This window comes from Lichenostomus cassidix, chromosome 28 (assembly GCF_008360975.1).
Source record: "Lichenostomus cassidix isolate B80296 chromosome 28, HeHo_3.0, whole genome shotgun sequence".
NCBI classification, from domain to species: Eukaryota; Metazoa; Chordata; class Aves; order Passeriformes; family Meliphagidae; genus Lichenostomus; species Lichenostomus cassidix.
The window spans coordinates 1,372,327-1,390,257 of record NC_139508.1 but is presented as its reverse complement, the minus strand read 5'-3'; the positions used below and the strand labels follow the sequence as shown (position 1 = coordinate 1,390,257).

At 36.4% G+C, this 17,931-nt stretch overlaps 1 protein-coding gene across 8 annotated transcripts in view; it reads right to left on the bottom strand.

Annotated features, from left to right (window-relative positions):
• CRTC1 (CREB regulated transcription coactivator 1) overlaps nucleotides 1-17,931 on the bottom strand; it is a 61,131-nt gene that overhangs the window by 27,934 nt on the left and 15,266 nt on the right. For 5 of the 8 annotated variants that reach the window (XM_085040467.1, XM_085040472.1, XM_085040468.1 and 2 more), the window contains exons 2-4: nucleotides 9,026-9,142; nucleotides 6,147-6,194; nucleotides 1,307-1,444 (exon numbers count right to left, since the gene is read on the bottom strand). In XM_085040467.1, the coding sequence (XP_084896593.1) occupies nucleotides 1,307-1,444; nucleotides 6,147-6,194; nucleotides 9,026-9,142 (303 nt within the window). The remainder of the gene's footprint in view (nucleotides 1-1,306; nucleotides 1,445-6,146; nucleotides 6,195-9,025; nucleotides 9,143-17,931) is intronic. The other 3 variants (XM_085040470.1, XM_085040471.1, XM_085040474.1) reach the window with 1 other exon arrangement.

Here is a 17,931-nt window from a genome sequence, read left to right as displayed (position 1 = left end):
GATGGCAGGAACCCCTCAGGGAAGTCCCCAGACCGATGGGGACCTTAGCCCTGAGTGAAGCCCTGCTGCTGTCACCCATCCACCCCAGGGTCCCAGAGCCTGTAAGGATCATTATCCCACAAAAACCATCATCCCTCTCACTCTGTAAGGATCATCATCCCACAAAAATCATTGTCCCTCCCACTCCACGTGGATCATATCCCACAAAAGTCACTATCCCTCTCACTCCATGTGGATCCCACAAAAATCATCATCCCTTTCACTCTGTAAGGATCATATCCCACAAAAATCACTATCCCTGTCACTCCACGAGGATTATCCCACAAAAATCAGCATCCCTCTCACTCCATGTGGATCATATCCCACAAAAATCATTATCCCTCTCACCCTGTAAGGATCATCATCCCACAAAAATCATTGTCCCTCCCACTGCAGGTGGATCATATCCCACAAAAATCATTGTCCCTCTCACCCTGTAAGGATCATATCCCACAAAAATCATTATCCCTCTCACCCTGTAAGGATCATATCCCACAAAAGTCATTGTCCCTCTCACTCCATGTGGATCCCACAAAAATCATCATCCCTTTCACTCTGTAAGGATCATATCCCACAAAAATCACTATCCCTCTCACTCCACGAGGATCATATCCCACAAAAACCATCATCCCTCTCACCCTGTAAGGATCATAATCCCACAAAAAGCTAGGGAAATGTGAACTCTGACTCCACACACATTTATGGATGAGCTCAGCGCTCAGCACCAGCAGTGACACGGAGCTGGGTGAGGTGAGGAGCTGAGGAGTGAGGAGCTGAGGAGTGAGGAGCTGAGGAGTGAGCAGCTGAGGAGCTGAGGAGCTGAGGAGTGAGGAGCTGAGGAGCTGAGGAGTGAGGAGCTGAGGAGCTGAGGAGTGAGGAGCTGAGGAGTGAGGAGCTGAGGAGTGAGGAGCTGAGGAGCTGAGGAGTGAGGAGCTGAGGAGGTGAGGAGGTGAGGAGCTGAGGAGTGAGGAGCTGAGGAGCTGAGGAGTGAGGAGCTGAGGAGTGAGGAGCTGAGGAGCTGAGGAGTGAGGAGCTGAGGAGTGAGGAGCTGAGGAGTGAGGAGCTGAGGAGTGAGGAGCTGAGGAGTGAGGAGCTGAGGAGTGAGGAGCTGAGGAGCTGAGGAGCTGAGCAGCTGAGGAGTGAGGAGCTGAGGAGGTGAGGAGCTGAGGAGTGAGGAGCTGAGGAGCTGAGGAGTGAGGAGCTGAGGAGTGAGCAGCTGAGGAGCAGGGAGCAGAGCCCACACCCCCAGCCCTGCCCCAAAGGATATCTGCCGGCCGTGTTTGTCCACGGAGAGCGGCCGGCGGTGCGGCGAGCCCAGGCGGTTCCTGTCGCGGTACACTCTGTCCACCAGGCCGTGGTGCCGCGTGGTCCTGCTGGTGTCCAGTGCCGACGACTGGAAGGGAGTCTGGGAGAGACACACGAGTTATCCACAGGGATTACCCACGGGGAGAACACCCCACAAGCTGCCCACAGCTCCTCACAGCTGAGCCAGGCCGTTTCGCTCTAAGGAATCGCTCCAAGAAACGATGTGGATGGTGTGTTTGCTGGTTTTTTTTAACTCCACCGAATTTTTGGGAAGGTTCGGCGCTGCCCTGGTCCCAGCCTGGCATCCCTGAGCCCCCTGAGCTGCTGCCCACATGCCCTTGGTGCAGCATGCAGGATGCATCCAGGAGGAACATGCCGAGGGCAGGAGATGCACGCTGAGCTCAGCATTCCCTTCTCTCAGGGTTTCCTCTCACCCCTCCTCTCGGCAGGATCAGCTTAAGGGGACACTGAGAGAACGAAATGAAAAGGAAAAGCAGTTTCCTTCCTCCTCTGTCTAGAAAAAGTGATGGTTTTTGGAGGGGTTTTCGGCGGGATGAGCCCACCTGGGCTCTTATCAGCACTGACATCCTGCAGGGTTCCTGTCAGCAGATGATCTCAGAGCACCAGCGTGGCAGGGAAAGGACAGGCAAGATGAATTCCCAGGCTGAACTGGAAAACTTCCCCGTTTTTCCAAAGCCCTTCCCTGTCCCAAACCCGGGGGGGACAGAGGAAGTGCTGAGGGGTCAATCTCTGCTCCTGCTCCACCAGCAATTGATGGCTCTCCAGGGAGAACAAACCTCCCCAGCCCTGCTCTCCCTGCCAAGGCGAACAGCTTTGCTGAGTCCCTCAACACCATCTGTTTGGAAATCCAAAATTTCCTCCTCCATTCAGGTGCTGCACGTGGCAAATGCACTGTCCTGTCTGCCAAGCCATGAAACCATCTGGCTTCCACATTCATCCCTTTTTTCCTTTTTTTTTTTTTTTTTTTTTTGTGGGTTGTTTGTTTTTCTTTTCTTCCAAGTGTCAGCTTTGGCTGTCGAAAAGATTATTTCTCTTCGAGCTTCGCATTTATTTTGAAAAGCTTTGTTTGTAATAACTTTTTAAAGAGCCTTTCGACTATTTTAAACTCTCTTCCCTTCGGCAAATATTGGGCTCCTCACCCTCTCTGCACACCCAGAGGGGCTTGTGGTGTTTATTTTCTCATTTCAGGGCCAACATTTTTAGGTGCAGCAGAATATTTCGGGCAGCAGGCGAGCAGAAAGGAGCAGAGCTGACTGCTGACTGCACTCTCAGCCCTTCACATCGTGGGGTTTGTGTTTTGGTTTGAAGGCTGAGAAATCTCAGATAGAAATCCCAATTTTGAGGGTTGGAAATTCCAAGGTGGTGCTTTAATCTCTGCTGCAAACACTGAGTGAAAATCCTCACAGAGAACTGGGAATATTCATCATTCCAAAGTTAGCAAAAAACCCAAAATGCTGTTCAAGCCCAAAATGCAGCACCATTTGCAAAGATGTGCTTGGAAGGTCAACAGGAAAAGCAATTTCCTATGTCAGTGGTGCTAAAAAAAGGAGCAGCCAGCCTGGAGCACTGGGAGTGCAGAGCTCACCTGGAATCTCAAGGCTAAAAAAAACTATAAAGACTAAAAATTGGATGTAAAAACAGCTTTTTCTCAGGTTTTCCCTTTTTTTTTGGCATGACTTCCTTGTTAAAAACTCAACAAAAAATGTCCTTTGAGTGCAGCAGTGGCACAGTTAACATAAAAAAAGGGATTTTGGGGCAATGCTGTTCCCTGGCTTTCCAGGAAGGAAGATCCCAGAAGAATCCTGAATTTTGGGAAAAAAAAAACACCTGAGGAAAAGGATATTACCTCCTACAGGTCTGGCTTCCCTCAGGAATCCTCCTGTAAAATTTATTTAAGGCCAAACAGCAGGATAACGTGGCCTGGATTAAAACTCCCCATCCCTGCATGGTGTATTTTTAACTGCAGGAAATCTTAAATATAGGGGAAAAAATGGATTAAAAGGATTAATACACCCGAGCATCGATTTTATTTGGGAAAATGAGGAACTAAGAGGGTTTTTACTCCCTGAAAAATCAGATTCAAGGATTCTGAGATCAGAATTTTTGGTCAAATTGAAGGATTTGAGACCAGAATTCTTGGTCAAATTCAAGGATTTGAGACCAGAATTCTTGGTCAAATTCAAGGATTTGAGATCAGAATTCTTGGCCAAATTAAAGGATTTGAGATCAGAATTCTTGGCCAAATTCAAGGATTTGAGATCAGAATTCTTCGCAAAATTCAAGGATTTGAGACCAGAATTCTTGGCCAAATTCAAGGATTTGAGATCAGAATTCTTGGTCAAATTCAAGGATTTGAGATCAGAATTCTTGGCAAAATTCAAGGATTTGAGAGCAGAATTCTTGGTCAAATTGAAGGATTTGAGAGCAGAATTCTTGGTCAAATTCAAGGATTTGAGACAGAATTCTTGGTCAAATTGAAGGATTTGAGACAGAATTCTTGGTAAATTAAGGTTTGGGTTTTGTTGGTTTGGGTTTTGGTTAAGGATTTGAGACAGAATTTTGGTCAAATTAAGGATTTAGACCAGAATTCTTGGTCAAATTAAGGATTTGAGACAGAATTCTTGGCAAATTCAAGGATTTCACACCAAACCCAAACCTCCCATGAAAACACTCAAAAAGCAGCTCAATACAGACAGGAAGGAAAAAGCTCAGTGCTCTCCAAGTGTCCTTTTAGGATTTCTCAAGGAACAAACCCAGTGAGGTGGATGAGGGGGAAGGAAGGAGCAGTGATTCCTACTGCCAGTTGGGATTTTGGTGCCTCCTGGTGCCAAGCAGGGTTTGGGATTTCATTCTGATTTGGGAATTTATTCTGATTTGGGAATTCATTCATTCTGATTTGGGAATTCATTCATTCTGATTTGAGATTTCATTCTGATTTGGGAATTCACTCTGATTTGGGATTTCATTCTGATTTGGGATTTCATTCATTCTGATTTGGGATTTCATTCTGATTTGGGAATTCATTCCGATTTGGGATTTCATTCTGATTTGGGATTTCATTCTGATTTGGGATTTCACTCTGATTTGGGAATTCATTCATTCTGATTTGGGAATTCATTCTGATTTGGGATTTCATTCATTCTGATTTGGCATTTCATTCTGATTTGGGAATTCATTCTGATTTGGGATTTCATTCTGATTTGGGAATTCACTCTGATTTGGGAATTCATTCTGATTTGAGATTTCATTCTGATTTGGGAATTCATTCTGATTTGGGATTTCATTCTGATTTGGGAATTCATTCTGATTTGGGATTTCATTCTGATTTGGGATTTCATTCATTCTGATTTGGGAATTCATTCTGATTTGGGAATTCATTCATTCTGATTTGGGAATTCATTCTGATTTGGGAATTCATTCTGATTTGGGAATTCATTCATTCTGATTTGGGATTTCATTCTGATTTGGGAATTCATTCTGATTTGGGATTTCATTCTGATTTGGGATTTCATTCATTCTGATTTGGGATTTCATTCTGATTTGGGATTTCATTCTGATTTGGGATTTCATTCTGATTTGGGAATTCATTCATTCTGATTTGGGAATTCATTCATTCTGATTTGGGATTTCATTCTGATTTGGGAATTCATTCATTCTGATTTGGGAATTCATTCTGATTTGGGATTTCATTCTGATTTGGGATTTCATTCTGATTGATTTGGGAATTCATTCTGATTTGGGATTTCATTCTGATTTGGGATTTCATTCTGATTTGGGAATTCATTCTGATTTGGGAATTCATTCTGATTTGGGATTTCATTCTGATTTGGGAATTCATTCATTCTGATTTGGGATTTCATTCTGATTTGGGAATTCATTCATTCTGATTTGGGATTTCATTCTGATTTGGGAATTCATTCTGATTTGGGATTTCATTCTGATTTGGGAATTCATTCATTCTGATTTGGGATTTCATTCATTCTGATTTGGGAATTCACTCTGATTTGGGAATTTATTCTGATTTGGGAATTCATTCTGATTTGGGATTTCATTCTGATTTGGGAATTCATTCTGATTTGGGAATTCATTCTGATTTGGGATTTCATTCTGATTTGGGATTTCATTCTGATTTGGGAATTCATTCTGATTTGGGAATTCATTCTGATTTGGGATTTCACTCTGATTTGGGAATTCATTCTGATTTGGGATTTCATTCTGATTTGGGATTTCACTCTGATTTGGGAATTCATTCTGATTTGGGATTTCACTCTGATTTGGGAATTCATTCTGATTTGAGATTTCTTTCTGATTTGGGAATTCATTCTGATTTGGGACTTCATTCTCATTTGGGAATTCATTCTCATTTGGGATTTCACTCTGATTTGGGAATTCATTCTGATTTGAGATTTCATTCTGATTTGGGAATTCATTCTTCCCCACGAATTCAAACATGCAGTGCACATGCTCAGAAACGGCTGAAAACCACAGGCCAAGACCCAAAAACACCCTTTCTGCACCCAAAAACCCCGAAGAATCAACCCCAAAAAAACCCCAAACCATCGCTCATCACAGCACAGCAAGTCCAGGGAGGTCTGCACAGGAATTATTTGCAATTTTCCCGACTGGGATGCATGGCAACAACCTGGATGTGTGTGGCAATCCTGCAGGGGGGAGCTTGGGGAGGTGAAACCAAATAAATCCTGTGCCGAAATACGTATCCAACCTGGGCAAACAGGACCAGTCCTAAATACGTATTTGCACAAACCTAAATGCTTGTTTACCAAAGAGACAGGAACTGCTCCAAAGGCTTCAGCCAGAGCTCCGTTGTGCTGCAAATCAAAGAAGCAGAGATGCTCAGACACCGACCCAGCCTCTGCCTCGGCGCCCCAGAGGTGGTTTGGGGTGAAAATTGGGGGAAGATGGGAGGGTTTGGTGGTTGTGAGAGTTTTATTGTGGGTAATAATGTGGATTTGGGGGGTTTTTTTAGGGTGTGTGTGTGAAAAAATGAAGGAAATCATGGAGTTTAAGGACTTTGTTTGTGTCTTCTCCTCTGGTCTTCCATGAATTTTTGAGTATTTGCTTTTTCCAGCATTGTGTTAGATCCAGGATTAAAATAGTTTGGGTAAAAATCGCCATCAGGCACAGAAATACTGAAATATTACTACTTAAAAAAAATAAATATTATTATTTAAAAGGAATAAATGTTGTTATTTAAAAGGAATTCTGAACCTCCTCAACAAAAAAACTAATTTTTTATGGGTAATAATATGGATTTGGGGGTTTTTTTTAGGGTGTGTGTGTGAAAAAATGAAGGAAATCGTGGAGTTTGAGGAGTTTGTTTGTGTCTTCTCCTCTGGTTATTGATAAAAAAATTTATTAATTGTGTTAAAATTTATTAATAAAAAATTGTGGGTAATAATGTGGATTTGGGGGTTTTTTTTGGTGTGTGTGTGTGAAAAAATGAAGGAAATCGTGGAGTTTGAGGAGTTTGCTTGTGTTTTCTCCTCTGGTCTTCCATGAATTTTGGAATATTTGCTTTTTCCAGCATTGTGTTTGATCCAGGATTAAAATAGTTCGGGTAAAAATCGCCATCAGGCACAGAAATACTGAAATATTACTACTTAAAAAGAATAAATATTATTATTTAAAAGGAATAAATGTTGTTATTTAAAAGGAATTCTGAACCTCCTCAACAAAAAAACTAATTTTTTATGGGTAATAATATGGATTTGGGGGTTTTTTTTAGGGTGTGTGTGTGGGAAAAATGAAGGAAATCGTGGAGTTTAAGGAGTTTGTTTGTGTCTTCTCCTCTGGTTATTGATAAAAAAATTTATTAATTGTGTTAAAATTTATTAATAAAAAATTGTGGGTAATAATGTGGATTTGGGGGTTTTTTTAGTGTGTGTGTGTGAAAAAATGAAGGAAATTGTGGAGTTTAAGGAGAGTTTGTTTGTGTTTTCTCCTCTGGTCTTCCATGAATTTTGGAATATTTGCTTTTTCCAGCATTGTGTTTGATCCAGGATTTGAACAGTTCAGGTAAAAATCGCCATCAAGCACAGAAATATTGAAATATTACTATTTAAAAGGAATAAATGTTATTATTTAAAAGGAATAAATGTTATTATTTAAAAGGAATTCTGAACCTCCTTAACAAAAAAACTGATTTTTTTATGGGTAATAATATGGATTTGGGGTTTTTTTTTAGTGTGTGTGTGTGAAAAAATAAAGAAAATCGTGGAGTTTAAGGAGTTTGTTTGTGTTTTCTCCTCCTGTCATTCATAAATTTTGGAATATTTGCTTTTTCCAGCATTGTGTTTGTTCCAGGATTTGAACAGTTCAGGTAAAAATCACCATCAGGCACAGAAATATTGAAATATTACTATTTAAAAGGAATAAATGTTATTATTTAAAAGGAATTCTGAAACTCCTTAACAAAAAACCTAATTTTTTATGGGTAATAATATGGATTTGAGGTTTTTTTTTTGTGTGTGTGTGTGAAAAATAAAGGAAATTGTGGAGTTTAAGGAGTTTGTTTGTGTTTTCTCCTCCTGTCGTTCATAAATTTTTGAATATTTGCATTTTCCAGCACTGTGCTAGTTCCAGGATTTGAACAGTTCAGGTAAAAATCACCATCAGGCAGAGAAATACTGAAATATTATTATTTAAAAGGAATAAATGTTATTATTTAAAAGGAATTCTGAACCTCCTTAACAAAAAAAAACCCAAAAACTTGAGCAGATCAGATTGTGGAGTAACACTTCAATCCACCACAAACCTCTGCTCTGTTTTCCCCAAAGAATTCAAGATTTAAACAGACTTTTTGCAGAAAATTCAGGTTTTTCACCTGCCCAAATTCCAGCTCTCTGCACCTATTTGGAGAGGCAGCCAGAGGAGGTCAGCAAGAGTTTCTCCACATTTATTCAGCAGAATAAATTTTCTTCAGCAGAAAACCACAAACGGCAACATTTCCTCCTTACCACATCCTTGTGAGCTAAACTGTAACTGCTGCTGCTCAAAAAAAAAAGGAAAACTGGTGCAGAAATGTTCATTATTTTGAGCACTTTAGATCAGCTGAATGTGGAAATTAGGAGTTCAGAAAGGATCTACAAATTAATTCTGTCCATGGGGAAAATCTTGTGTCCAAACATGCTTCAAACTGCAAAATATTCCCCTGAAATTCTGATTTTCTGCTCATGCTGCATCACCTCTGGAGGCACAAAACCCAACCAGGACATCCCTATGTTTCCTTTTCAGTCATCCCAAAAAAAAGTGATTATTCTGATAATATTCTGTGCCCCAATCCCTTTCTCCTCTCCCAAAATTACTCCCACAGAACATTCCCATCACTTTTTCCATCCCCCAGCTCCCAAAATCTCCTTATTTCCTCCCATTTCGCCTTGAATTTACAAAATCTTCCCAGATTTTATCAGGAATTTCACCTCTCAGATTATTCCTGACCCCAAATCACCAAAACCAGGGGCAGGAGAGCTAAAATCCAACCCAACCCCAATAAAAAAATCCCATTTTAAATCCCAACCCCATTCTAAAGCTTTTTAAACCGGCTGAGTTTTGCGCCTCAGGAGCTCCTGGGAGGACAAAGCACCATCCAAATTAACAAATCAATCACTAATTAATCCATAAATCCAAGGGGAAAGCTCACCTGGAAGGGGAGATCCATGGCACTGTTCCCAATCTGGTTCACATTTGGCAGTGATCCCCCGTAGTACTGCCCACGGCTCTGCCCCAGCTGCAAATATTGGGTTTTCTGCAGCTGTAGCTGAAAAAAAATTAGGAGAAAAATGTAATTTTCAGTGTTTTGAGCAATATAATTTGATGCCGCGATGGCTGAGGATGGAAAGCGTTAAAAAGGGATGAATGGGGATTTTTAGGAATGGAAATTTTCGGGATTTTTTATTTCTCCGCGAGTTTCTTGCAGCAGGAAAAGCACTGGAGAGAAGGGAAGGGAGAGATTTCCAAGGAAAAGGAAGAGTCAGGTTTGCAAAGAAAGGACAGAGGTTTTTTTCTGGTTTTTTCACAGAAAATCCCTTCAGCCAAAGAATAAACAAATCACTAAGAATTCCAACAGAACCAAGAATTCCCAGCTGGACAGGTGAAGGTGGAAATGAAGGTGAAGGTCTGCAGAGCTGGATGGAATTTTTATTTTATTACTCCAGTTCCAAATGACAACTCCCCAATAAAATATTCCAGCACATCCCTGGAATTTCCAGTAAAATATCCTAAAATATCCCATTGTTTGCCCATAATTGGAGACATTTCTGGTGCAAAAAGAGATGTACAAGAGAGAAAATTGGGTTTTTTCTACCCAAACACCAACTCACTTCCACTGTCACTTCTTCCAGAAATCTGTAGTGGTTTAATTAGTAAAAGTGTGATTTTTGATTATTCTTTTGAGTGATCTTTCTGCATCTTTTAGGTCAGCAGCATTGATATTTCAATGATTCCTCAGTGATTTCATTTAACACCAAAGTCCTGATTTACAAATCACCTGAATGGGACTCTGGGGCAAAGAGCTTCTCTGGGAATTCCACTCCAGGGAGGAAATCCTCCCAGTTTAAATAAAATTTGGATTTTAGATTCAATTGAATTTTATATTCAATTGAATTTTATATTAATTTGAATTTTATATTCACTTGAATTTTGTATTAATTTGAATTTTATATTCCATTGAATTTTGTATTAATTTGAATTTTATATTCAATTGAATTTTATATTAATTTGAATTTTATATTAATTTGAATTTTGTATTCAATTGAATTTTATATTAATTTGAATTTTATATTAATTTGAATTTTATATTCAATTGAATTTTGTATTAATTTGAATTTTATATTCCATTGAATTTTATATTAATTTGAATTTTATATTCATTTGAATTTTATATTCACTTGAATTTTATATTAATTTGAATTTTATATTAATTTGAATTTTATATTAATTTGAATTTTATATTCCATTGAATTTTATACTCAAACAGCCCCTGAATTCAAGCTCACCCTGAGCACAACAGCATTTTCCTGCTGTTCAAACAATTCCTAGAAAACTCAAACACCTTTTATTCAGGGAATTTTCCCTGGAAGGAACCAATTTCCAGCTGCACAGTTTAAAAAATCTCTGTGCTGGAGCTGAGGGACCAAATTAATCCCTGATTTTTGTGGATGTAAAACCTCTCCATGGAGCACAGAACCTCAGGATTATTTAGGGAAAAACACTTCCAAAATTATCATGTCCAGCTTTGGACAGAATGCTCCCAAAATATCAAATATTGGGACAAGACATCACTCACAAAGTGGCTGAAGGGTTTTATTTTCTCACCAAAAGGGGAGATAATCCCCTAAAACAGAGGATTTATAAAATATTCTCAGTGTTTTCTAGCAAATGGCTTAGAAAGATTCCATCTGAGGAGCAGGAAAGGTTCTGCTGATTTTCTTGTGCATTTTTGCCACACAATTCCAACCCAAAAATACATGAAATTAGAGAAAATTTCACGTGTTGGTGTCACTTATTGAGCCAAAGCATCACTTTGGTACACAATTCTCTTTTGCCACACAATTCCAACCCAAAAATATATAAAATTAGAGCAAATTTCACATGTTGGCATCACTTATTGAGCCAAAGCATCACTTTGGTAGAAATTCCCTTTTGTCACACAATTCCAACCCAAAAATATATAAAATTAGAGCAAATTTCACGTGTTGGTATCATTCCCAAAACATCAAATATTGGGACAACATCACTCACAAAGTGGCTGAAGGGTTTTTATTCTCACCAAAAGGGGAGATAATCCCCTAAAACAGAGGATTTATAAAATATTCTCAGTGTTTTCTAGCAAATAGATCAGAAAGGTTCCATCTGAGGAACAGGAAAGGTTCTCCTGATTTTCTTGTGCATTTTTTCCACACAATTCCAACCCCAAAAAGACATAAAATTAGAGAAAATTTCATATTTGTTGGTATCACTAAATGAGCCAAAGCATCACCTTGGTAGAAATTCCTTTTTTCCACACAATTCCAACCCAAAAATATATAAAATTACAGAAAATTTCACATGTTGGCATCACTTATTGAGCCAAAGCATCACCTTGGTAGAAATTCCCTTTTGCCACACAATTCCAACCCAAAAAATATAAAAAATTAGAGCAAATTTCACGTGTTGGCATCACTGAATGAGCCAAAGCATCACCTTGGTACACAATTCCTTTTTTCCACACAATTCCAACCCAAAAAGACAAGAAATTAAAGAAAATTTCACGTGTTGGTATCACTTATTGAGCCAAAGCAACACCTTGGTAGAAATTCCCTTTTGCCACACAATTCCAACCCAAAAATATGTAAAATTAGAGAAAATTTCACATGTTGGTATCACTGAATGAGCCAAAGCATCACTTTGGTACACAATTCCTTTTTTCCACACAATTTCAACCCAAAAAGACATGAAATTAGAGAAAATTTCCCGTGTTGGTATCACTGAATGAGCCAAAGCATCACTTTGGTAGAAATTCCCTTTTGCCACACAATTCCTACCCAAAAAGACAAGAAATTAAAGAAAATTTCATGTGTTGGTATCACTTATTGAGCCAAAGCATCACTTTGGTACACAATTCCTTTTTTCCACACAATTTCAACCCAAAAAGACATCAAATTAGAGAAAATTTCATGTGTTGGTATCACTTATTGAGCCAAAGCATCACTTTGGTACATAATTCCCTTTTGCCACAACATTCCAACCCAAAAATATTTCAAATTAGAGCAAACCTGTGCTGGCATCACTTAATGAGCCAAAGCATCACTTCGGTAGAAATTCCCTTTTGCCACACAATTCCAACCCAAAAAAACCCGAAATTAAAGAAAATTTCACGTGTTGGTATCACTGAATGAGCCAAAGCATCACCTTGGTAGAAATTCACTTTTGCCACACAATTCCAACCCCAAAATATCTAAAATTAAAGCAAATTTCCCATGTTGGCATCACTCAATGAACCCAAAACCCTCCCGTGTGGAGCTGCAGAACACAAAAATCACACCACCAGAACTCGCTGTGCTTTTCCCCCAAACCCTGCACATGTTTTTGTTGTTAAAAAAAAAAACCCTCCTGGTTTGGGATTTCAGCCAAACGTTGAAATAATTATTCCAACAGGTGTTGGTTTCCTCTCCAAAGGCATGGGGAGGAGGGGTGGCTCGGGGTTATCCCAAAAATAAATTTTTTTGGGATATTTGGGGGTTTTTTTTTTGTAGGATTTACCCACCTCGGGGTGATTTATCTCAGTGGACATAAAAATGAGAAAAGCCATGAGCTGGGGGAGCTCAGCCTGTGAGATTTCCTGGCTGAATGATGAATTTCTGTGGTTAAAAAGTGATAATTTCAGGAAATAAAAAGGGTGTTGCAGTTTGCTGCTCTCAGTTGTCATTTGTGATCTGAAAAGATCAAGGGGGAGAATTCAGGGTGGGAAAAACCAGGGAAAATTTAACAGGAAATCAGGAGTTTAATGGGATCTGGTTTTTAGAAAAAAAGGGGGAAAAATTGGATTTTTCTGTTGTGATGTGAGGTGGCTCAGGAGTGGGTAAAGGAGAGCAGCACTGAAATCTAGAATAAGAATCTGGGTGGGAAAGGAGCTTAAATATTATTTAAAATATTATTTAAAATATTATTTAAAATATTATTTAAATATTACTTTAAATCTTATTTTAAATATAATTTTAAATCTTATTTTAGATCTTATTTTAAATACTATTTTACACATTAATTACTTAATTCATCCCACACCTCCCACTATCCCAGGTTGCTCCAACCTGGCCTTGGACCTTAAATATTATTTAAAATCTTATTTAAAATCTTATTTAAAATCTTATTTTAAATCCTATTTTAAATATTAATTATTTAATTCACCTCACACTATTCCAGTTTGCTCCAACCTGGACTTGGACCTTAAATATTATTTTAAATACCATTATAAATACTATTTTAAATATTAATTATTTCATTCACTCCACACCTCACACTATCCCAGGTTGCTCCAACTTGGCTTTGGACCTTAAATCTTATTTAAAATCTTATTTTAAATATAATTTTAAATACTATTTTAAATATTTTGAATATTATTTCATTCACCCCACACCTCCCACTAGCCCAGGTTGCTCCTGCCTGGCCTTGGACCTTAATTACTATTTTAAATATAATTTTAAATACTATTTTAAATAACAATTATTTAATTCACCCCACACCTCCCACTAGCCCAGGTGGCTCCAATGTTATTGTTTAAAAGGAATTCTTAAATATTATTTTAAATCTTCATTTTTTAAGGCATTTTAACTTAAAATCTTCATTTTTTGAAGGCATTTTAACTTAAAATCTTCATTTTTAAGGCATTTTAACTTAAAATCGTCATTTTTTGAAGGTATTTCAACGTAAAATCTTCACTTTTTAAGGCATTTTAACTTAAAATCTTCATTTTTTGAAGGTATTTTTAACTTAAAATCTTCATTTTTTGAAGGTATTTTTAACTTAAAATCTTCATTTTTTGAAGGCATTTTAACTTAAAATCTTCATTTTTTAAGGCATTTTAACTTAAAATCTTCACTTTTTAAGGCATTTTAACTTAAAATCTTCATTTTTTAAGGCATTTAAGGCAAAATCTTCATTTTTTAAGGCATTTTAACAAAATCTTCATTTTTGAAGGCATTTTAACTTAAAATCTTCATTTTTTGAAGGTATTTTAACGTAAAATCTTCACTTTTTAAAGGCATTTTAACTTAAAATCTTCATTTTTTGAAGGTATTTTAATGTAAAATCTTCACTTTTTAAGGCATTTTAACTTAAAATCTTCATTTTTAAAGGCATTTTAACTTAAAATCTTCATTTTTTGAAGGCATTTTAACTTAAAATGTCCATTTTTTAAGTAATTTTAACTTAAAATCTTCATTTTTTGAAGGCATTTTAACTTAAAATCTTCATTTTTTGAAGGTATTTTAACTTAAAATCTTCATTTTTTAAGGCATTTTAACTTAAAATCTTCATTTTTTAAGGCATTTTAAGGCAAAATCTTCATTTTTTAAGTAATTTTAACTTAAAATCTTCATTTTTTGAAGGTATTTTAACGTAAAATCTTCACTTTTTAAGGCATTTTAACTTAAAATCTTCATTTTTTAAGGCACTTTAACTTAAAATCTTCATTTTTTAAAGGCATTTTAACTTAAAATCTTCACTTTTTAAAGGCATTTTAACTTAAAATCTTCATTTTTAAGGCATTTTAACTTAAAATCTTCATTTTTTGAAGGTATTTTAACTTAAAATCTTCTTTTTTTAAAGGCATTTTAAGGCAAAATCTTCATATTTTTAAGGCATTTTAACTTAAAATCTTCATTTTTAAAGGTATTTTAACAAAATCTTCATTTTTAAAGGCATTTTAACTTAAAATCTTCATTTTTTAAGGTATTTTAACTTAAAATCTTCATTTTTTAAGGCATTTTAACTTAAAATCTTCATTTTTTGAAGGCATTTTAACTTAAAATCTTCATTTTTTAAGTAATTTTAACTTAAAATCTTCATTTTTAAGGCATTTAAGGCAAAATCTTCACGTCTGCCACATGAAATTTGGATTACAACCACAATCAAAGGGTGGAGTGTCCGTTTGATAAAATCCTGAGATATCTGACGACTGCAGGAAATAAAGATTTTCTGATAACATTTCTCCCCCACCTCGCAGTTTCCACACCAAACCTCCTCATAATTTCATTTATTTCTTCCCTTTGAAAAAATCCCATTTCTCTTCAGCGCCTAATAATCGCCAAAACCGGCGCAGATTAGAATTAGAAAAGCGTAATTAAAGCTTAATTGGGAATTAAATTCTTCTAGCAGGATTAAGGGGGAATTTTAATTGGTAAATCCCAACCGAGCAGCTCCAAGTTTGCTCAGAAAACAACCAGAATTTCCCAGGAATTTTCACCTGGAGGGATTCAGAATTGTGTCAAAAATTGAATTTTATTTTTTGGGAGAGATTTCCCAGGCCAGGAATTTTCACCTGGAGCAGCCAGGATTCAGAATTGTGTCCAAAATTGAATTTTTTTTTTAGGAGAAGTTTCCCAGGCCAGGAATTTTCACCTGGAGCAGCCAGGATTCAGAATTGTGTCAAAAATTTAAATTTTTTTTTTTTTTTGGGAGAGATTTCCCAGGCCAGGAATTTTCACCTGGAGGGATTCAGAATTGTGTCAAAAATTTAAATTTTATTTTTTTTTGGGGAGAGATTTCCCAGGCCAGGAATTTCCACCTGGAGCAGCCAGGATTCAGAATTGTGCCAAAAATTGAATTTTTTTTTGGGAGAAGTTTGCCAGGCCAGGCAGAGAGGAAGCAGGAGAAGCTCAGAAATGCTGCTCTGGATTTTTTCTGCAAATCAAACAAACTCAGAGATCCCAAGGGAATTGTTTTCTTCAAAAGGAGAAAATAATTCTCTCCATTCACAATCCTGCTGAGGGTAAGGAAAGCAAATAAAAAGAGAGATTTGAAAAGTGATTTAATAATCTGAGTTTGGATTTTGCTGCCAGGAGTTACAAATCACCTCTTTAACCCTTCAGATGGTGAAAAATTCTTTTTTTTAGTGATAAAAACTCTCCAGCAATCAGCTCTGATCACCCAGTTTGGCTCCTTTCCTGTTAATAATCTGAAATTCGCATTAAAATTTGGATTTTCAAACTCAGCGCTGCTTAAATAATTGCTAAAATTAATAATAATCACTGATTTATTAAACCATCCTGCCTGAAAGGTGTCTGGGATTTCTGTAATGAATGAAATTATTTCTTTAATGGAAATTTTCGCTGTAAGAGAAAATCCTGCTAAGCCAAGGAAAAGGAAATTTCTGTGTTGGCTACGATTTCATTCATTTATAGCTCATTATAAATATATAAATAAATAAAAATATAAATAAATAAAAATATAAAATATAAAAATATAAAATATAAAAATATAAACATATAAAAAATAAAAATATAAAAATATAAAAATATAAAATGTAAATATATAAATATATAAACATATAAATACATAAATATATATCAATATATCAATATATATGAATATATAAATATATATAAACATATAAACATATAAACATATAAATATATAAATATATAAATATATTTACATATAAATATATAAATATATTTATATATAAATATATAAATATATAAATATATAAATATATAAATATATTTATATATAAATATATAAATACATAAATATATAAATATATAAATATATAAATGTATAAATACATAAATATATAAATATATAATATAGGTGGCTGAAGAGGTGGATTTGCAAGTTTAGCTTTTATTTTAATTTTAATTTTAATTTTAATTTTTTATTTTAATTAAAAATAAACGTTTTGAAACCTAACACCACCAATCCTTTCACCCCAGCAGGCACCTGCAATATGGAAATAATCAGATTTATCTTCAATAAATGAGAGAAATAAACTTTCTGGGGCAAACCCACGTGGTTGAAATTGTTTTTCAGAGTAAATCCTAGAAAGAAAAAAAGGTGTGATAACAGCAAACCGCAGCTCCAGTTCTGTGATAAATCAGAATAATCCACTTTTCACTGCCACTTTTTTTGGGAAGAATAATAAACTTTTCATGGCCACTTTTTAGGGGATGATCAACTTTTCACTGCCAGTTTTTGGGGAATAATTGACTTTTCACTGCCAGTTTGTTTGGGGAAAACTCAACTTTTCACTGCCAGTTTTTTGGGAATATTTAACTTTTCATTGCCACTATTTTTGGGAATAATCAACTTCTCACTGCCACTTTTTTGGGAGGGAATAATCAACTTTTCACAGCTGTTTTTTTGGGAGAATAATCAACTTTTCACGGGGGAATAACCAACTTTTCATGGCCACTTTTTTTGGAAATGATCAACTTTTCACTGCCACTTTTTTTGGGGAAGAATAATAAACTTTTCATTGCCACTTTTTGGGGATAATCAACTTTTCACTGCCACTTTTTTTGGGGAATAATCAACTTTTCACTGCCAGTTTTTTTGGGAATATTTAACTTTTCACTGCCAGTTTTTTGGGGGAATAACCAACTTTTCATGGCCACTTTTTTTCGAAATGATCAACTTTTCACTGCCATTTTTTGGGGGGGAATAATCGACTTTTCATTGCCACTTTTTTGGGGAATAACCAACTTTTCACTGCCACTTTTTTGGGAGAATAATCAACTTTTCACTGACAATTTTTGGGGGAATAACCAACTATTCACTGCCAGGTTTTTTTGGGAATATTTAACTTTTCACTGCCACTTTTTTGGGGAATAACCAACTTCTCATGGCCACTTTTTTGGGGGGAATAATCAACTTTTCACTGCCAGTTTTTTTGGGAATATTTAACTTTTCACTGCCACTATTTTTGGGAATAATCAACTTTTCACAGCCACTTTTTTTGGGGAAAAATCTCCTTTTCACAGAATGGGAAAGCAGAAAGCACAGGCAGCTCCTTCACCCTCCCAGCCTCATTTATCAGAGCCAAAGAGAAGACGAAATTTTTTTGGGAACAAT